The 23,050-nt window shown below is 37.8% G+C and overlaps 1 protein-coding gene across 1 annotated transcript in view; it reads right to left on the bottom strand.

Moving 5' to 3' along the window:
- The window catches only part of LOC133622891 (uncharacterized), a 586,815-nt gene that overhangs the window by 353,703 nt on the left and 210,062 nt on the right, over window positions 1-23,050 (bottom strand). The window contains exon 4 of the mRNA XM_061985724.1: window positions 19,237-19,471. Within this exon, the coding sequence (XP_061841708.1) occupies window positions 19,237-19,471 (235 nt within the window). The remainder of the gene's footprint in view (window positions 1-19,236; window positions 19,472-23,050) is intronic.

Here is a 23,050-nt window from a genome sequence, read left to right on the forward strand (position 1 = left end):
GCTCATATTTTTTGTTACATGACGCTATCTGGCCAGTGCGCTAATAGTTAGCATTTCATTTCGGCGTTGGCTCGTCAGCAATCACACAACATTTCTACTGAAATCGCATTATCTAGTTCTTTGAAAAAAACCTATATACTATACTGGTTTTGAAGGTGAAAACTACCAAAATGGCCCCCGCATTCCTTGATTTGTCAGTCTGTGGCCGTTAGTGGAAAAAGTTCAGGTCCCCCTGCTCTAGACTCTTATTTATCTACTTGTTGATATTTTGTTAATAACTGCTTACTTTCTGCTGGAACACTGTTCCTTCTACTTCTTAAAAATTCCTAAGCATTTATTTTTGTTTGCGTTGTTTAAAGCTAGCCTTGCGGTTAGCTTAGTTATTAGCATGCCTGCTCCTTGCTTTCTCTCCTTGTGTAACATGTTTAGCTTTGTCCTCCAGTGATGATAATATTAAAGATATCGTTTATTTGCTGTTATGGAAGTGATTAATATTAGTCGAGCTTATGTGTATAGAGACACATGATTAGCAGCTAGCCACTCGTCAGCCGGGGGAGTAAAGTAGTTTGCAATGTAAAAACATTCATCAGAAAGGGCGATCACATACTTTTTCACAAAAATCAGCTGAGGCTGATTGGTGGCCGACCGATCGGCACATCCCTAGTGATGTGATTTGTTGTGTTCTCTAATAAAATGCAGAAAAAGAAGGAGGGGGAACCATTTGAAGAGAAGACAGGTTCCTCTGAGGCCTGTACTGGAAACAAGGCCCGCAGAGAAACTAAAAAACAGCCTACTGTACATCAGAAAACATTGTGTCGCACAAAGTACCGTATTTTCCGCACTATAAGGCGCACCGGATTATTAGCCGCACCTTCTATGAATTACATATTTCATAATTTTGTCCACCAATAAGCCGCCCCAGACTATAAGCCGCGCCTACGCTGCGCTAAAGTGAATGTCAAAAAAACGCTGCGCTAAAGTGAATGTCAAAAAAACAGTCAGATAGTTCAGTCAAACTTTAATAATATATTGAAAACCAGCGTTCTAACAACTCTGTCCCAAAATGTACGCAAATGTGCAATCACAAACATAGTAAAATTCAAAATGGTGTAGAGCAATAGTAACATAATGTTGCTCGAACGTTAATGTCACAACACACAAAATAAACATAGCGCTCACCTTCTGAAGTTATTCTTCATTCGTAAATCCTTCGAATTCTTCGTCTTCGGTGTCCGAATTGAAAAGTTGCGCAAGCGTGGTATCCAAAATGGCCGGTTCCGTCTCGTCGAAGTCATCGGGAGTCAGTGTCGCTGTTGTTCTGTGAATCCTGCCTTCCGGAAAGCTCGGACCACAGTTGTGACCGAAATATCTGCCCAGGCATTTACGATCCACTGGCAAATGTTGGCGTATGTCGTCCGGAGCTGTCTGCCCGTCTTAGTGAAGGTGTGTTCGCCTTCGGAGCTGTGTGAAAAAAGCCACCCGGCCTCTTCGCGTAAACTTCCCTTAACCACTCGCTCATCTTTTCTTCATCCATCCATCCCTTCGAGTTAGCTTTTATGATGACGCCGGCTGGAAAGGTCTCTTTTGGCAAGGTCTTCCTTTTGAATATCACCATGGGTGGAAGTTAGCATGGCAAGCTAGAACCACAGTGAAGGATGACTTCTCATTCCCTGTGGTGCGAATATTCACCGTACGTGCTCCCGTTCCACAGTGCAGTTCACAGGAATATCAGTTGCTGTGAAATACGGTAATAATCCGTGTGCGGATGGAGAGATTGCGTCTTTTTATGAACCGGATCCTTGTCCTTTGTAGGAGCCATTTTGTGGTCTTTACAGATGTAAACAGGAAATGAAACGTACGGTGATATCCGCGCGTTTTTTCTTCTTCTTCCGGGGGCGGGTGGTTGCTTAAAGCGCTTCCTGTTCTATGGGGGCGGGTGCTTTCCTTGGCGGTTGCTTGCGTAGAAGAAGAAGCGCTTCCTGTTCTACCGGGAAAAAAGATGGCGGCTGTTTACCGAAGTTGCGAGATCGAAACTTTATGAAAATTAATCGTAATAAAGCGCACCGGGTTATAAGGCGCACTGTTAGCTTTTGAGAAAATTTGTGGTTTTTAGGTGCGCCTTATAGTGCGGAAAATACGGTAAGTGCAACTTTTCTTTTGCATTGTGTACACTGTACAACAGACACTTTAAATATGAATGAACCGCAAAAGAGACGTGTTGCATTCACCATTCAAACAGGCGAGCAAACAGGTACAACAAAGCGATGTTTTCCGACCGCGGGGGCCGTCTACCGAGTTACAGTCCCGAAATGTATTTTCCCAGACAAAAAAAAAAAAAAAGTTCGAACTTAATGAGCGCTTTGACAGCTTGTGTGACGAAGGCGGCGAAGACAGCCAGTGATTAACGGGACACTTCAGAGTACAAGGCACAGCGGTGCTCAAAGAAAACAGTGATGATCTCCACTTAATCGTGGAGAAGCCCGGAGCATCTGCCGCCGGAGCAGGGCAGCGGCACCGGCGAGCTCCCGCTCCGCTAGGCTGTCATCTCCAGAGAGCTGCGGCCATATGCTCCACTCTGCTGCAAACTCACAGGAAGTCAATTTCCTGACAAAACAGGAATAAATATGACATTCAAACAAGTTGTGTTCAGCCAGGCTGAACATGGATGCTGTGCCAAGCCTGTGTTGTCGCACTTTGGGGGTTTCATTCTGCGCTCACAATGAGTAGTTTGGTAGAAACACACGGAATGAGAGCTGCATTAAGTGGCTTTGCTTTAAGGCATGGGTCGGCAACCCAAAATGTTGAAAGAGCCATATTAGACCTAAAATACAAAAATAAAAATATGTCTGGAGCCGCAAAAAATTAAAAAGCCTTTTGATATAAGTGTTATAATGAAGTCATAACATGATGTAAGTGTCTATGTTAGCTATAATAGCCTACTATCAAAATGACTTTATAAGCCTTATATAAGTGTTATAATGAAGTCAACACATGATGTAAGTGTCTATGTTAGCTATAATAGCCTACTATCAAAATGACTTTAAAAGTCTTATATAAGTGTTATAATGAAGTCAACACATGATGTAAGTGTCTATGTTAGCTATAATAGCCTACTATCAAAATGACTTTAAAAGTCTTATATAAGTGTTATAATGAAGTCAACACATGATGTAAGTGTCTATGTTAGCTATAATAGCCTACTATCAAAATGACTTTATAAGCCTTATATAAATGTTATAATGAAGTCAACACATGATGTAAGTGTCTATGTTAGCTATAATAGCCTACTATCAAAATGACTTTAAAAGTCTTATATAAGTGTTATAATGAAGTCAACACATGATGTAAGTGTCTATGTTAGCTATAATAGCCTACTATCAAAATGACTTTAAAAGTCTTATATAAGTGTTATAATGAATGCAACACATGTTGTAAGTGTCTATATTAGCTATAACAGCCTACTATCAAAATGACTTTAAAAGTCTTATATAAGTGTTATAATGAAGACAACAAATGATGTAAGCATCTATATTAGCTATAGTAGCCTACTATCAAAATTACTTTTAAAGTTTTATATAAGTGTTATAATGAAGACAACACATGATGTAAGTGTCTATATTAGCTATAACAGCCTACTATCAAAATGACTTTAAAAGTCTTATATAAGTGTTATAATGAAGACAACAAATGATGTAAGCATCTATATTAGCTATAGTAGCCTACTATCAAAATTACTTTAAAAGTCTTACATAAGTGTTATAATGAAGGCAACACTTGATTTAAGTGTCTATCTTAGATATCTTACCTTACTATAAAAATGACTTTAAAAGTCTTACATAAGTGTTATAATGAAGACAACACATGATGTAAGTGTCTATATTAGTTACATTACCCTACTATCAAAATTACTTTAAAAGTCTTATATAAGTGTTATAATGAAGACAACAAATGATGTAAGCATCTATATTAGCTATAGTAGCCTACTATCAAAATGACTTTAAAAGTCTTATATAAGTGTTATAATGAAGTCAACACATGTTGTAAGTGTCTATGTTAGCTATAATAGCCTACTATCAAAATTACTTTAAAAGTCTTATATAAGTGTTATAATGAAGTCAACACATGATGTAAGTGTCTATGTTAGCTATAATAGCCTACTATCAAAATGACTTTAAAAGTCTTATATAAGTGTTATAATGAAGTCAACACATGATGTAAGTGTCTATGTTAGCTATAATAGCCTACTATCAAAATGACTTTAAAAGTCTTATATAAGTGTTATAATGAAGTCAACACATGATGTAAGTGTCTATGTTAGCTATAATAGCCTACTATCAAAATGACTTTATAAGCCTTATATAAGTGTTATAATGAAGTCAACACATGATGTAAGTGTCTATGTTAGCTATAATAGCCTACTATCAAAATGACTTTATAAGCCTTATATAAGTGTTATAATGAAGTCAACACATGATGTAAGTGTCTATGTTAGCTATAATAGCCTACTATCAAAATGACTTTAAAAGTCTTATATAAGTGTTATAATGAAGTCAACACATGATGTAAGTGTCTATGTTAGCTATAATAGCCTACTATCAAAATGACTTTATAAGCCTTATATAAGTGTTATAATGAAGTCAACACATGATGTAAGTGTCTATGTTAGCTATAATAGCCTACTATCAAAATGACTTTAAAAGTCTTGTATAAGTGTTATAATGAAGTCAACACATGATGTAAGTGTCTATGTTAGCTATAATAGCCTACTATCAAAATGACTTTAAAAGTCTTATATAAGTGTTATAATGAAGTCAACACATGATGTAAGTGTCTATGTTAGCTATAATAGCCTACTATCAAAATGACTTTGAAAGTCTTATATAAGTGTTATAATGAAGGCAACACATGTTTTAAGCGTCTATGTTAGCTATAATAGCCTACTATCAAAATGACTTTAAAAGTATTATATATAATGTTATAATGAATGCAACACATGTTGTGTCTATATTAGCTATAAGAGTCTACTATCAAAATGACTTTGAAAGTCTTATATAAGTGTTATAATGAAGACAACAAATGATGTAAGCATCTATATTAGCTATAGTAGCCTACTATCAAAATTACTTTTAAAGTTTTATATAAGTGTTATAATGAAGACAACACATGATGTAAGTGTCTATATTAGTTACATTACCCTACTATCAAAATTACTTTAAAAGTCTTATATAAGTGTTATAATGAAGACAACACATGATGTAAGCGTCTATGTTAGCTATAATAGCCTACTATCAAAATGACTTTAAAAGTATTATATATAATGTTATAATGAATGCAACACATGTTGTGTCTATATTAGCTATAAGAGTCTACTATCAAAATGACTTTGAAAGTCTTATATAAGTGTTATAATGAAGACAACAAATGATGTAAGCATCTATATTAGCTATAGTAGCCTACTATCAAAATTACTTTTAAAGTTTTATATAAGTGTTATAATGAAGACAACACATGATGTAAGTGTCTATATTAGTTACATTACCCTACTATCAAAATTACTTTAAAAGTCTTATATAAGTGTTATAATGAAGACAACACATGATGTAAGCGTCTATATTAGCTATAGTAGCCCGATATCAAAATTACTTTAAAAGTCTTATATGAGTGTTATAATGAAGGCAACACATGTTGTAAGTGTCTATGTTAGCTATAATAGCCTACTATCAAAATTACTTTAAAAGTCTTATATAAGTGTTATAATGAATGCAACACATGTTGTAAGTGTCTATATTAGCCTACTATCAAAATGACTTTGAAAGTCTTATATAAGTGTTATAATGAAGGCAACACATGTTTTAAGCGTCTATGTTAGCTATAATAGCCTACTATCAAAATGACTTTAAAAGTATTATATAAGTGTTATAATGAATGCAACACATGTTGTAAGTGTCTATATTAGCTATAACAGCCTACTATCAAAATGACTTTAAAAGTCTTATATAAGTGTTATAATGAAGACAACAAATGATGTAAGCATCTATATTAGCTATAGTAGCCTACTATCAAAATTACTTTTAAAGTTTTATATAAGTGTTATAATGAAGACAACACATGATGTAAGTGTCTATATTAGCTATAACAGCCTACTATCAAAATGAATTTATAAGCCTTATATAAGTGTTATAATGAAGACAACACATGATGTAAGTGTCTATGTTAGCTATAACAGCCTACTATCAAAATGAATTTATAAGCCTTATATAAGTGTTATAATGAAGACAACACATGATGTAAGTGTCTATATTAGCTATAACAGCCTACTATCAAAATGAATTTATAAGCCTTATATAAGTGTTATAATGAAGACAACACATGATGTAAGTGTCTATATGAGCTATAATAGCCTAATATCAAAATGACTGTAAAAGTCTTATATAAGTGTTATAATGAAGACAACACATGATGTAAGTGTCTATATTAGCTATAACAGCCTACTATCAAAATGACTTTAAAAGTCTTATATAAGTGTTATAATGAATGCAACACATGTTGTAAGTGTCTATATTAGCTATAATAGCCTACTATCAAAATGACTTTGAAAGTCTTATATAAGTGTTATAATGAAGGCAACACATGTTTTAAGCGTCTATGTTAGCTATAATAGCCTACTATCAAAATGACTTTAAAAGTATTATATAAGTGTTATAATGAATGCAACACATGTTGTAAGTGTCTATATTAGCTATAACAGCCTACTATCAAAATGACTTTAAAAGTCTTATATAAGTGTTATAATGAAGACAACAAATGATGTAAGCATCTATATTAGCTATAGTAGCCTACTATCAAAATTACTTTAAAAGTCTTACATAAGTGTTATAATGAAGACAACACATGATGTAAGTGTCTATATTAGTTATCTTACCTTACTATCAAAATGACTTTAAAAGTCTTATATAAGTGTTATAATGAAGACAACACATGATGCAAGTGTCTATATTAGCTATAGTAGCCTACTATCAAAATGACTTTAAAAGTCTTATATAAGTGTTATAATGACGACAACACATGATGTAAGCGTCTATATTAGCTAGAGTAGCCTACTATCAAAATGACTTTAAAAGTCTTATATAAGTGTTATAATGAAGACAACACATGATGTAAGTGTCTATATTAGCTACAGTAGCCTACTATCAAAATTACTTTAAAAGTCTTACATAAGTGTTATAATGAAGGCAACACTTGATTTAAGTGTCTATCTTAGATATCTTACCTTACTATAAAAATGACTTTAAAAGTCTTACATAAGTGTTATAATGAAGGCAACACTTGATTTAAGTGTCTATCTTAGATATCTTACCTTACTATAAAAATTACTTTAAAAGTCTTATATAAGTGTTATAATGAAGACAACACATGATGTAAGCGTCTATATTAGCTATAGTAGCCCGATATCAAAATTACTTTAAAAGTCTTATATGAGTGTTATAATGAAGGCAACACATGATGTAAGTGTCTATGTTAGCTATAATAGCCTACTATCAAAATTACTTTAAAAGTCTTATATAAGTGTTATAACATACCTGCCAACTACTCCGGTTTTTCCGTAATTAGTACGGTTTTCATCAACCTATTCCGGGTTACGGTTGCAGTGATAAAAAATACGTTTTTTCATTAATTAAAAAAAAATATTTTTTTAAAAGTTTTATTCACGAAATCGCGTAACAACAATGACAATCGACACTGCTTCCTAGGGCTGGGCGATAAAACAATAACAATATATATCGCGATAGACATGTGATCAATATCAATAGAAAATGGGGTCGATAGAACGTTCGATAATTTCACTGAGTTCTGTTAGAAAAAATAGGAAGAAATGCCGAGCCGGAACCGCACGGCATTCTGGGGGGTGTAGGCAGAGGAAGGGCTTTGGCCTCTCAACCTATCACGGCCGAGCCTGAACCGCAAGGCATTCTGGGAAATGCTAACAGGAAGAAAAAAAAAGCAACAACGGCGAGCTGACGACGAGGAGTGAAACAAAACGGGAATATGAGTGCGGCGGCACGAGAGGAAATTGTAAATAAAAAAGGAAACGTCACGTCACCAGTTTGGCAGTATTTTGGATTTTTTAAGTCCGATACATGCCCCTAAAGCTGACCAACACGCCGGATTGTAGTCAGCTGGAGGCGTGTCTTAATGAAATTAAACAATGGATGTCCGCTAACTTCTTTCAACTCAACGCCAAGAAAACGGAAATGCTGATTATCGGTCCTGCTAAACACCGACATTTATTTAATAATACCACCTTAACATTTGACAACCAAACAATTACACAAGGCGAATCAGTAAAGAATCTGGGTATTATCTTCCACCCAACTCTCTCCTTTGAGTCACACATTAAGAGTGTTACTAAAACGGCCTTCTTTCATCTCCGTAATATCGCTAAAATCCGTTCTATTTTATCCACTAGCGACGCTGAGATCATTATTCATGCGTTCGTTACGTCTCGTCTCGACTACTGTAACGTATTATTTTCGGGTCTCCCTATGTCTAGCATTAAAAGATTACAGTTTGTACAAAATGCGGCTGCTAGACTTTTGACAAGAACAAGAAAGTTTGATCATATTACGCCTATACTGGCTCACCTGCACTGGCTTCCTGTGCACTTAAGATGTGACTTTAAGGTTTTACTACTTACGTATAAAATACTACACGGTCTAGCTCCGTCCTATCTTGTCGATTGCATTGTACCATATGTCCCGGCAAGAAATCTGCGTTCAAAGAACTCCGGCTTATTAGTGATTCCCAGAGCCCAAAAAAAGTCTGCGGGCTATAGAGCGTTTTCTATTCGGGCTCCAGTACTATGGAATGCCCTCCCGGTAACAATTAGAGATGCTACCTCAGTAGAAGCATTTAAGTCCCATCTTAAAACTCATTTGTATACTCTAGCCTTTAAATAGCCCCCCTGTTAGACCAGTTGATCTGCCGTTTCTTTTCTTTTCTCCTCTGCTCCCCTTTTCCTTGATGTGGGGGGGGCACAGGTCCGGTGGCCATGGATGAAGTGCTGGCTGTCCAGAGTCGTGACCCGGGGTGGACCGCTCGCCTGTGCATCGGCTGGGAACATATCTGCGCTGCTGACCCGTCTCCGCTCGGGATGGTGTCCTGCTGGCCCCACTATGGACTGGACTCTTACTATTATGTTGGGTCCACTATGGACTGGACTCTCACAATATTATGTCAGACCCACTCGACATCCATTGCTTTCGGTCTCCCCTGGGGGGGGGGGGGTTACCCACATATGCGGTCCTCTCCAAGGTTTCTCATAGTCATTCACATCGACGTCCCACTGGGGTGAGTTTTTCCTTGCCCGTATGTGGGCTTTGTACCGAGGATGTCGTTGTGGCTTGTGCAGCCCTTTGAGACACTTGTGATTTAGGGCTGTATAAATAAACATTGATTGATTGATTGATTGATTGATACGAATCAGAGTAATACTGTCTGCAAACTTTGCAAGGTCGTCGTCCCGACCAAGTCTGGGGACACGACAAACTTATTTTACCACCTGAGCCGCTCTCACCCGCTGGAGTACAGCAGTAACAAACAACCACAACCATCTACATCAGCCGGTGCAAGTGGAACAGCACCGAAGCGGCAACAACAGACCACCATCGAGAGATACTCGGCAGCAGTGCCATATGACAAAAATTCAAAACGTTATAAAGAAATAACGGATGCAGTGGTGGATCAATTAGCGAAGGACATGCTACCTACTTATATTTAAAATAAAAGTATTTAAATTCAGCCTTTTTTCTCCTGATCTTTATTTAGAATAGTTTGGTTTTTTTATCAATAATTATCGATATCGACTGATATGAAACACTTATATCGTGATACATTTTTTAGTCATATCGCCCAGCCCTACCAGTGCTTCCCGCAACTTCCTATCGAGCCATTCCGAATGCCATGCGCGAGGCTATTTATAGCACCGCTGCCAAGCACGAGGCACCAGTTGCCATTGTTTCCAAACGAGCGAACGATCATGGAATCAGCCGGAGAAAAATCGCAAACGAGTCTTAAACCGAAAAGAAAACTGCAGTCATTCCGTGAAGAATATTCAAAAGCCTATCCGGGAATAATTATCCGTTCCAAAAAGGGTGAAAACTACGCGAATTGCACCTTGTGCAGACAAGATTTTTCGATCGGACACGGAGGAATTAGCGATGTAAAAGACCACGTTGGGACAAAAAAACACAAGTCTAATGCCATTGCTAGCGATACAAGTGGAAAACTTTCAACGTTTTTCGTCGCCCAAACAGATTCTTTGGATGTGATAAATGCCGAAGTTTTATTTATGGAGGCAATAATTGAGCATGGACTTCCAATCGCACTGGCTGATCACATGGGACAGTTATTTCGGAAAATGTTTCCCGACTCGAAAATCGCCAAAATATATGGATGTGGTCGAACCAAAACATCAAACATTATTCAGTGTCTTGGAACAGAATCCTCAAAAAGAATCGTCGATGTCATGAAGACGGAACCATTTAGCATGTCGACTGACGGCAGCACCGATTATGACGATGTAAAACTGTACCCCATTTGTGTTCGATATTTCGATGACGATATAATAATTGTGATAGAAATGTGAATTTTAGGCACAGAATATTTTTTACAATTGAACAAGGCAGTAGATTATACAAGCTTGGACAGAAAGTTAATAATGACACCAATTTTTTTTTTTTATGGAATTGTTTATAGTACTGTTTTACCATTTGTTTACTGTAAAAAGTGTTTATACTTTCAATTAACAAATTGAAGTCTTGTGAAAGGTTGACAGGATAACTGGCATTAACTGTCAAAATAATTTCAAACTATTGAAGTTAGCTTACAGAATAAACATGTCAATCAACCCATATGATTTTTGCTGTAATATTTTTGTTTTGAAAAGTCACTGTGACTGATAGAAAAGTGATGGTTTTAGCAACATTTTAACCTGTCTGAATGCTAATAATCATTTTGCGTCTGGAACCTGGCTACTAGGTTTTTCTGATTTCAAAAGTTGGCAGGTATTTTATAATGAAGACAACACATGATGTAAGTGTCTATGTTAGCTATAATAGCCTACTATCAGAGGCTGACGCAAATCTTCATTGACAGAAATGTTGTATTTTAATTTTTATTCTACACATTTTTGCAACATTGGAAATCACTAGTAAAATGGAGGCTTCTCACAAGATGAGATAACTTCTGGAAATGACTTGCTCAGAATGGCCAAAGGTATAGATGTGTGTGTCAAAGGTGAAGGAAACAGCAGGCTGTCTTCTTTTAATGGAGTTATTACAATCTTTGCAAACTGGGTAATGTTTGCTGTGGTCTGGAACAACATGGCACACAAACAACTATGAGAAATGCAACTAATATTACATACAGATAATGTGTCATGAGACATGCAAATATAAATGAGATACACAGAAAACAGAAGTAAAGGAAATTAAATGAGCTCAAATATACCTACAAACGAGGCGTATTGATGCAATATGTACATACAGCTAGCCTATTTAGCATGTAAGCGATTAGCTTGCTGTCATGCATTGACCAAATATGCCTGATTTGCACTCCACATAAGTCAATAAGATCAACAGAGCTCACCTTTGTGCATTCACGCACAGCATAAAAAGTTTGGTGGACAAAATGAGACAAAGAAGGAGTGGCATAAAACACGTCTTTCTCTGGCACCGCAAGTTGTACATGTAAACAAACTACGGTGAGTTCAAGGACCGCTGAAATTAGTAGGACAAAACGGCGCTTGCCAAATACTCTCATCAGTGAAGCATGTTTAATATAAACAATGGAATTTCGAACAATTAATAAGATTTGTGTCATGTTTGTTCTCTGACAGAAACCATAGTAAAACAAAAAAAAAAAATGTTTTCATCTTTTTCCATTTTCACACATCTTTGAAAAAGCTCCAGGGAGCCACTAGGGCGGCGCTAAAGAATCTAGAGCCGCGGGTTGCTGACCCCCGCTTTAAGGAAATCAAGAAGAAGAAAAAAACATACATGATTAGGGGTGGCTACAAAATGTAATACCTTTATACTCTTGACGAAAATAAAAAGGTAACATATTTTGACACCTTTGTTGCCCGTGACGTCACGGACGGTTGCAGACAATGCACCGGCTCAAACCCTTGGCGGGGGAAACAAGCACACAAGCAGCGCCCAGAGAAGACTCAGCCAAAGTGCCTTTAGGTAATGTCACAATTTTCCATGCCAAGGTAAAGTAAGGCTCCACTTTTCCAAAACGGGCTGGCTGGATCCTATTCTTATTGGCTTAACTGCTACTGATTAGCATTAGCATTTTTACATGAATATTTCAAAATTTCATACCGCACATGTGCAAATGTGTACGGGTGTGATAAATAAATCACCTTGAATCTCCAAATGTGGTTAAAAAAACAACTAAGATGCAAGTTATAATCAAACAGCTAGTGCATAATAAGTACAATACTTACAGTATAAATACTTTGAGGGTCTCAACATAACATTCAGCTTCAGGGCAAATAATAATAATAATAATAACTGGGATTTATATAGCGCTTTTCTAAGTACCCAAAGTCGCTTTACATGTAGAACCCATCATTCATTCACACCTGGTGGTGGTAAGCTACTTTCATAGCCACAGCTGCCCTGGGGTAGACTGACGGAAGTGTGCAAAGACTACTTCCTGGCTAGCAACACACCGTAGTCTAGGGGACTCCAACGTTTTCCAGTCCAAAGTCCCCCGAACTCATGGAGAGATGGAGCGGGGACCCCGACTTATATGTCTTGTATGAAATTATGATTGTATTTTACATTAAACTGGTCCGAAAGGTACTTTGTTATTGTGCAATATTAACAACATTTAAATAATAACAGTATATTGTCTCGCTAATCGCTAGCTGACAACTAGAGCGCTAAACTCTAGCTGACAAGGAGCGTGCTGATTGCTAGCTGACAACTAGCGCACTAATCGATAGCTGGAAACTATCACGCTAATCGCAAGCTGGCAACTATCCCACCATTTGCTAGCTGACAACTATTACTAGGTGACCACAAGAGTGCTAATCGTTAAGTGTGCAAACAGAGTGCTAATTGCTCGCCAGATATCTTAAATGATAACATAAATATTATAATTCATTATTCATTAATATAATGATACAGTTATTCATCAATTTACATGTTATTATTTATTCAAATGCAACTACATGACAGTGTTCATGTTCATGTTCCATTTGTGGAAGAATTGTGGGGATAAATTTAAAAAATATATATTTAAAAAAACAAAAGGTAACACTTTAGTATGGGGAACATATGAACCATAAATTATTTGCTTATTAACATGCAAATTAGTAACATATTGGCTGTTAATTAGTCATTATTAAGTACTTATTAATGCCTTATTCCGCATGGTCTTATTATACAACCAGTAAGCCATTAACTAAGAGTCTTCCCTAACCCTAACACTAACCCCAACGGCATGGCGCAGTGGAAGAGTGGCCGTGCGCGACTCGAGGGTCCCTGGTTCAATCCCCACCTAGTACCAACCTCGTCATGTCCGTTGTGTCCTGAGCAAGACACTTCACCCTTGCTCCTGATGGGTGCTGGTTAGCGCCTTGCATGGCCGCTCCCTCCATCAGTGTGTGAATGTGTGTGTGAATGGGTAAATGTGGAAGTAGTGTCAAAGCGCTTTGAGTACCTTGAAGGTAGAAAAGCGCTATACAAGTACAACCCATGTATCATTATTATAACCCTAACCCTAACCCTATGTTAATATGCAACTAATTATCAATCAATCAATCAATCAATCTTTATTTATATAGCCCTAAATCACAAGTGTCTCAAAGGGCTGCACAAGCCACAACGACATCCTCGGTACAAAGCCCACATACGGGCAAGGAAAAACTCACCCCAGTGGGACGTCGATGTGAATGACTATGAGAAACCTTGGAGAGGACCGCATATGTGGGTAACCCCCCCCCTCTAGGGGAGACCGAAAGCAATGGATGTCGAGTGGGTCTGACATAATATTGTGAGAGTCCAGTCCATAGTGGATCCAACATAATAGTAAGAGTCCAGTCCATAGTGGGGCCAGCAGGACACCATCCCGAGCGGAGACGGGTCAGCAGCGTAGAGATGTTCCCAGCCGATGCACAGGCGAGCGGTCCACCCCGGGTCCCGACTCTGGACAGCCAGCACTTCATCCATGGCCACCGGACCTGTGCCCCCCCCCCTCAAGGAAAAGGGGAGCAGAGGAGAAAAGAAAAGAAACGGCAGATCAACTGGTCTAACAGGGGGGCTATTTAAAGGCTAAAGTATACAAATGAGTTTTAAGATGGGACTTAAATGCTTCTACTGAGGTAGCATCTCTAATTGTTACCGGGAGGGCATTCCATAGTACTGGAGCCCGAATAGAAAACGCTCTATAGCCCGCAGACTTTTTTTGGGCTCTGGGAATCACTAATAAGCCAGAGTTCTTTGAACGCAGATTTCTTGCCGGGACATATGGTACAATGCAATCGACAAGATAGGACGGAGCTAGACCGTGCAGTATTTTATACGTAAGTAGTAAAACCTTAAAGTCACATCTTAAGTGCACAGGAAGCCAGTGCAGGTGAGCCAGTATAGGCGTAATATGATCAAACTTTCTTGTTCTTGTCAAAAGTCTAGCAGCCGCATTTTGTACCAATTGTAGTCTTTTAATGCTAGACATAGGGAGACCCGAAAATAATACGTTACAGTAGTCGAGACGAGACGTAACGAACGCATGAATAATGATCTCAGCGTCGCTAGTGGATAAAATAGAACGAATTTTAGCGATATTACGGAGATGAAAGAAGGCCGTTTTAGTAACACTCTTAATGTGTGATTCAAAAGAGAGAGTTGGGTCGAAGATAATACCCAGATTCTTTACTGATTCGCCTTGTGTAATTGTTTGGTTGTCAAATGTTAAGGTGGTATTATTAAATAAATGTCGGTGTTTAGCAGGACCGATAATCAGCATTTCCGTTTTCTTGGCGTTGAGTTGCAAGAAGTTAGCGGACATCCAGTGTTTAATTTCATTAAGACACGCCTCCAGCTGACTACAATCCGGCGTGTTGGTCAGCTTTAATGGTTCATATGTTCCCCATACTAAAGTGTTACCAAACAAAAATTTCTCGGCCCTCTGCAATACCTTTATGGACACGCAGGGGGTTGCAAACCCCCTGTTGAAGACCTCTGCTGTAATGTAATGTTTGCAAATTAAGAAAACAACAACTGGACAGCACTGAAAATAATAATAATAAAAAAACCTAATTGCTAAATGTTAAATAAAATAAATGAATTGTATTATTTACCTATCAACATTTATTATTATGTGAACACACAAAAATACAAAAAATTGCTACAGTTGGGTACTGTTATCGATTCCCAGGTACCGGGAATCGGCAGAGTGTCAGTTCAAATGTGAAAGCTACAGTTTCTGGATGCTTCTTTTTACTAAAAGAACAGAATATATCTCGGAAAAAAAAACTTTAAAAAAACTACCTTGTCATGCATAAAAAGAGAAGGTAAAAAGAGAATGACTTTCATTTCTGCTCCGGCATATAGCGTCCCTCAGTGTGACATTATTATTAAGCCATCAAACCACCGAGCAGCGGCCCTGTCTAACCTGTCTGTTGATAAAATGTCATTGCAAGCCTGAACAAAAGGAAGCACAGGTGTGAGTCAAATCTGAAAACCCAATCACTGAGCGAGAAGATGAATATTCTCACATCACAGCACACTGCTAACACGTGCCAAAAAACAATGGCTGCTGCACAAATTAGCTCAAATTCCTAATATTTGTACAGATACCAGATACTGTATACCCTGAGATATGTTTTATCTCTCATTCTTGATCGGACTTGGGCAAATTAAAGCCCGGGAGACGCATGCAGCCCGTTAATCTTTTTGATCTCGCCCGCTAGATATTCCCAATTTTTTTTTGTTTTTTTGAGATGGAAACTGTAGCTGCCATTATGATGCGCAGTGATGTTTTCAAATGACCGTAAGTCTTGAACTATACAAAGTATTTCAATGGTTGGAATCTGTGCTTGTCAATCAATCAATCAAAGTTTATTTATATAGCCCTAAATCACGAGTGTCTTTTGCATGATATACTAGTTACTATGGTAATCTAATTAGCTGCTATGGTAATCTAATTAGTTACTATGGTAATCTAAGTCACAGCACCTCAGACGAGGCACCAAGCAGTGTGGGTGGGGAGCGCTTCCACCGAGTGTTTCCAGAGCGTCCAGCCTGAAATGCGGGTGTCAGGGACAGACGCGGAAGGAGATTTTTACAATAAAGTTCTAAAGCTTAGTGATATATCAGATTTTAGCTGTTTTTTTTTTTTTTACCCTTCACGTTCATATTTCGTTATTTTGAATCGAGAACCGATTCTGAATCAAATCGTTACCCCAAGAATCGTATCAAATTGTGTTGTCCTCAAAGACTCACAGACTCAGTGGCCATCTAAAGCGACATTTGATCTATTGTGTAAATGTTTGTAGGGCTTGGGGTTGTATCTACTCATAGGTACAGTAAATTAAAATATGGTGGATGTTCACGCATCCCCATAAACACCATTTTCCCAAACGTTCGTTCTCCTCACGGTGACAGCATTTCAGTCAAATTATGTCAATTTCTGCAACTTTCCTCGTATTTTTGGTGGATTGCTAGATTCCCTTTGTGTTGACCAATTCCGTGATATGTCCGCCATGCAGTTAACGCGGAAATCCTGACTCCAAAGAAAAAATTATTTAACATGATCCATACCGTATCAGGTCAACTGGACAGTTCAAAAGTTTTTCATTAACCGTTCTATCCATAATTACTGCTCAAAAAGATTAATTATGTCTTCTTATTCATATACTTTTCAATTGTTCTCATAATAAGACAATATTTTCGATACATTTTGTAATATTCCGAAAATATTGTCGTATTACAAAATCCATAATTACTACTATACTATTTATAGTGCATATTCTGTATGTGTCTGTCCGTCTGTCTGTAGCAGGGCTATTCAACAGGTGGCCTGGGGACCAAATCAGGCCCAGAAATGACACCAAACAGGCCCCTGAAATCAGTTCAAACCTTAGGAGAGACTTTCAGTTAACAATTTTGCAGCAAATTTCTAAAAACACTAGCGTGCTCCTGTTATATAGAGAAACACATATAGACATTTTAACATCTGAAAGGAGCACAACAGAGCTATTTTTTTTCTGAAATATGTAACTCTGACAAAAGACTGAGAACAAATATCTACTCGTGAGAATACCAGTTCTCCGAGTAAGAATAATAGTGAAACGAGAAGTCCGGTCCTTAGCATTCTAGAAAAGTGGCCCTGGGAACAATTTTGTTAAATAACTGTAGTCTATAGAGTACAAAATAACAAATCTGTACCTTTTATGGCAGATTTCCATAAGGCTACTATTCAGTAACAGTACAAAGTACTGTAGAGACACCAATTTGTCAATAAGTGCTTCTTGTTTACTCCTGTGTTGCATTGCTCTTCCTTGTTAAGTCGATTAAACCATTCATCACACTGCAATTATGCAGTTCTAGTCCCATTGCATGGAGTCATTCAATACCATGACTTTATGACAGAGCCATGAAACTCCATTTGGGTTTGAAATGGTAGACATGCGTGCTGTTTCTGTGCAGTTACACAAATACATTAGATTGTGTATATTTAGCTGGACCACAATGTTCTTCATCCCTTTCAAAAAGTCGCATGAGTGATTTTAAAAGCAGCTTCAGAAATCTTGGGGTTGGGTTTGATCAGTCAATGTGTTTGGAGGGTCACTGTCGTCAACTGACCAAAAACTGTTTTTATCACCTCAGAAATATTTCTAAAGTGAGAAATTTGCTGTCAAATATGGATCTCGAAATGATCATGCACGCGTTCATTTCATCTCGCATTGACTATTGCAATTCTCTAATCACTCTTTTCAACAAGTCAACGCTAAAGAGACTTCAGACGGTACAAAATGCAGCTGCTAGACTTTAGACTGGTGCACCCAGAACAGCCCATATCACCCCCATGTTATCCAGTATTCATTGGCTTCTAGTCAAATTCCGCATTGAGTTTGAAATTTTAGTCCTGACTTTCCGTGAGGGTGGGGCCCCTCAGTACACCACTGACTTGTTATGCCCTTACTCCTCAGGGTCTTCAGGCCAGGGTCTTCTAAAGATCCCAAAAACTCATTTTAAAACCCATGAAGTCCTGGCAGTCCAACTCCAGACTATAGCTCCCAGACTCTGGAACAACTTGCACCAGTCCCTCCGTGATCTTGACTGTGTTGACACTTTTAAGAAACATTTGAAAACTTCTCTTTTTAGTAAAGCTTTTAGTTATGCAGCTTTTAACTATCATATTTAATCCACTTTGTATCCTTTTTATGATGTGGCCCCTGTTGTTTTCATTTAATTGTTATTTTACTTCACCTATTTTTTGTATAGCGCTTTGTGATTTTATTTGTGAAAAGCGCTTTATAAATAAAATGTACTTGCTTACTTACTTACACCAACAAAAGACTGAGAACAAATATCCACTCGAGAGAATATTGGTTCTCCGAATAAGAATAATAGTGAAAGGAGAAGTCCAGTCCTTAGCATTCTAGAAATGTGGCCCTGGGAACAATTTGGTTGAATAACCGTAGTCTATAGGGTACCAAATAACAAATCTGTACCTTGTTATGGCAGATTTCCATTAGGCTACTATTCAGTAACAGTACAAAGTACTGGAGACACACCAATTTGTCAATAAGTGCTTCTTGTTTACTCCTGTGTTGCATTGCTCTTCCTTGTTAAGTTGATTAACCCATTCATCACACTGCAATTATGCAACATTCACCTATCAGCCAATAAACAGGCAATAAACTGAACTGAAACGCAGTTTTAGTCCCATTGCATGGAGTCATTCAATATGACTTTTTGACAGAGCCTTGAAACTCTATTTGGATTTAAAATGGTAGACATGCGTGCTGTTTCTGTGCAGTTAGACAAATGCATTAGATTTTGTGTATTTAGCTGGATCACAATGTCCCTTCTAAAAAGCCACTTGAGTGACTTTACAACAAGTTTTAAAAAAATGGTAGCAAAACAACGAATATGATACCTTAGATACTTATTCAAAATGCATTTGGTCATCAAAATTAGTAAATTGTCATATCCATACCTGGTGTTCCTTGAAATCAGCCCTCTGGAAGTCATAGCCCAGCTGAGCGTAATAGTTGTTTCCAAAACCGTAGGCCAGCCCAGTTTTAGTCCATACGAAGGAGTGTCTGCTTCCACAGGCAACACCAGCTATTTTCATCTGCTGAACATTGTCGTCCCATCCTTTACGATTCTCTTCCAGTGGTAATGTGATTTCCACTGGCTGGTCCTTTACTGCCCTTTCTCCATCAACCAACCTGAAGCAAAGGAGAACAAATACGAAAAAAATATATATGAATAGTTGGCAAATAGGAATTTTACTAATCATGTCGTCAGTTATTTGAATTTTGGGATGAACTGATGCAGCCTGTGAAAAGTACATACTTAAAATCACAACACTGACATTCATATGACTGAAAAACTGGGAAATGCATGGAAGTAAAGACAGATCCAATTTTAATTAGCGGTGTCCCGATACAATTTTTTCACTCCCGACACGATACCGACATTGGAGCCTTGAGTATTGGCTGATCCCGATATTAATCCGATGCCATAGCAGCACAAATTATAGTAAATACTTGTATTATATTGTAGTGTCGAATGTTAGAACAGATGTGATCAAGTGAAATTACTCAGATAACTTAGTGTATGAAAACAATAACTTTATCAAAGACATATGCTGTCGTTGAATTAGAGCATAATAATTCACAATAATTCATTAGGTTGAGCTCATGGCACAATGATGCGGAGACGTTTCTTACTGGATACTTTCTAGTACGCTTCTGCCTTGGATACTTTGTATGCAACAACAGTATAATTAGTTGATACTTGTTCATATTGACAAATGTCGTGTTTTAGACTGCATTACAGTTTAATTAAGGAAACTTATTACTTATGTCTAGCTTGTGTGTTATTGTGTGCTTAGCTATTGTGTAGCCGCTAGCTCCTAGTAGCTTATAGCCTACAATGTTACACTGATATCGGGTCGATATTAATATCAGATTGGGACGCCCCCAGTTTTAACAGAGGGCCAAACAGTGACAAGGGGTGTTTCAATCCAATATTGATATCTGTCCGATACGAGAAAACAATTGGATTATCTGAGATTTTGATTGTATCGGCTTAAATCTGAAATCAAGCACAAGCAGTCTTGCAGCGTGTTCACAGCCAGTTATCATCTAAATGTCCATAAGCACACAAGGTTGGTCTTTTGTAGTATTTTAGTCAAGTTATTTGCAAAAGGTAAACATGGTCAACTATAGGCTACTAGGAGCTAGCAGCTACACAACAGCTAAGCACAAAATGTGACATAAGCTAGAAGCTTGACTGAACAATATTGCCGTCTGAAACACATTTGTCAATATAAACAAGTATCAAGTAATTAGGGTTGCATGTTACTTACACATACACTCTCCTTGGCAAAAGTCTGTTAGAAAGTATCCAGTAACAAACATGTCCATATCATTCAATTTACTGCATCATGTGTTAACACAATTAATTATTGTCGCCAAAAAAGTAATTACCACATCACTTCAATGTAAAGACAGCTGTTTGTGTTTTTCATACTTACCATAGTTTTCTGAGTAATTTCATTTGATCATGCCTTTTCTAACATTACACAATACAACATTTTAAAAGTATGCACTAGGGTTGTACGGTACACTGGTACTAGTATAGTATTGAGGTACTAATGAATAAAAAATGGTACTATACTCTGAAAACTAACGGTTCCCCATCTTTTTAATAAAACTATAAAACGTCACGTCGTGACATTGTTGGTTTTTACGAGCAGAGGAGCATGTTCGGCAGCGCACACACACAGAGTACTTACAAGCAGACAGGGAGAATGGACGCATTTTGGCCTAAAAACTAACGATAACGATAAAGCTATAACACAAACGCCCTAGCAGCTAACATCCATCTGCAGTCGGCAGTGTTTTAGCTACTTCTAAATCACGAATCCTGGTCTCCATGGCGACAAATAAAGTAAGTTTCTTACAAGTATCATCTCTGCAGGACGAGGAATAGCTAAACATGCTTCACTACACACCGTAGCTCACCTGAATGTTCCTGAATGTAAACAAATGCCTTTGATGGATCTACACCTGACATCGACTGTAATGACACCAAGTACAATAGCGTATCTAGTCGATACTACTATGATTACACCTAGATTGTTTATTGTCACAAAATCTTTGTTCCATTTTAAAAAAAATCATATTATGTTTATAAACTCAGAAAATATGTACCTGGACACATGAGGACTTTAAATATGACCAATGTATGATCCTGTAACTACTTGATATCGGATCGATACCTACATTTGTGGTATCATCCAAAGCTAATATAAAGTATCAAACAACAGAAGAATAAGTGATTATTACATTTTAACAGACGTGTAGATAGAATATGTTAAAACAGAAAATACCCAGATATTAACAGTAAATAAACAAGTGGATTAATAATGAATTTTTACAGTTTGTCCCTCATAATGTTGACAAAATAATAGAATGATAAATAACACAATATGTTACTGCATACTGTACGTCAGCAGACAAATTAGGAGCCTTTGTGTGCTTACTTACTAATAAAAGACAAGTTGTCTAGTATGTTCACTATTTTATTTAAGGACAAAATTGTTCTTAGATTGCAATAAAAAACATATGTTTAATGTATCCTAAGAGTTTTTGTTCAAATAAAGCCAATAATGCCATTTTTTGGGGTGCCCTTTATTCAGAAAAGTATCAAAATACATTTTGGTACCAGTACCAAAATATTGGTATTGGGACAACCCTAGTATGTACTATGATTTGTGCTGCTACCATATCAATTTAATATTGGTATCCGCCAATAGTCAAGACACTAATGTCGTCATCGTATCGGAAGTGGAAAAAGTTTTCATTTTTTGACTGACTAATTTTCTGGACATGAAAAAAAAATATCACATACATTCAAAAGAACAACTATCCCTCGAGTATTCCCGTTCCACTCTCAAACGCAGTTTTACCAAGTGCTGTGGATATAAACAAAGGCATTGCGATAATGTCAGTGGAAAGAAATAATACCTGCACCAAAGTACATTTGTTACTGTACAAAGGACTTCACGTTGATATCAACACAGAGTTCTGCGATTGGTCTCTCTGTCCCCAGCGGGAGTGAACAAAGTACATCCGAGAGCCCTTTTTAAGATGAGCCGGTCAAACACGGACCCGGAACCCCCGTGACCCGCCAGCTCCCCACAGCTCCAAACCGAGCTGGGCTGTTTGTTTCTTGATAAAACGCTCCTCTTTGTATTTGTCTCCAGCCAGCTCCATAACCTGCAATGCCCTGGCCGTATCTGCGAGTGTGCGGCATGTCTGGGAAAAATAACAAACAGTCTTCTCCATTATTTCCACTAACGGGGGAACGAAAGGTCCTCGCCTGCCGTCCCCGTGAGAGCCTGTATTGATTACAACAATGCTTCAAACTCCAGACAAGACCACTCTGGGGTCACAACTATTTCCATCGGAAAGTTTGCCAGTTTAAATTTACACGGCTCCCTCTCAACCGTTGCCTGCAGTGTGAGGCACGTAGGAGAACCGCAGACTTTTCAGATATCGGCGTGCCGGTTGTACAACAGCGTTGCTCGCCCTTTGCTCCGCGAGTGGGTGTTGCGCAGCTCCAACTATCGGTTTCTCCGAATATAAGTGAGTCTCAGCCTGCTTGGGGAGGTCAGAGCGTTATTGGATTGAGGGAACGAGACAAAGATGCAGTGCAACATAACGAGAAGAAGTGACAATGTGCCGTTTGTGTATTTCTCAGAGGTCTCCCGGGCTGTTGTGTTGGACTACTGGAGG

Source organism: Nerophis lumbriciformis, linkage group LG12 (genome assembly GCF_033978685.3).
Source record: "Nerophis lumbriciformis linkage group LG12, RoL_Nlum_v2.1, whole genome shotgun sequence".
Taxonomy (NCBI): Eukaryota; Metazoa; Chordata; class Actinopteri; order Syngnathiformes; family Syngnathidae; genus Nerophis; species Nerophis lumbriciformis.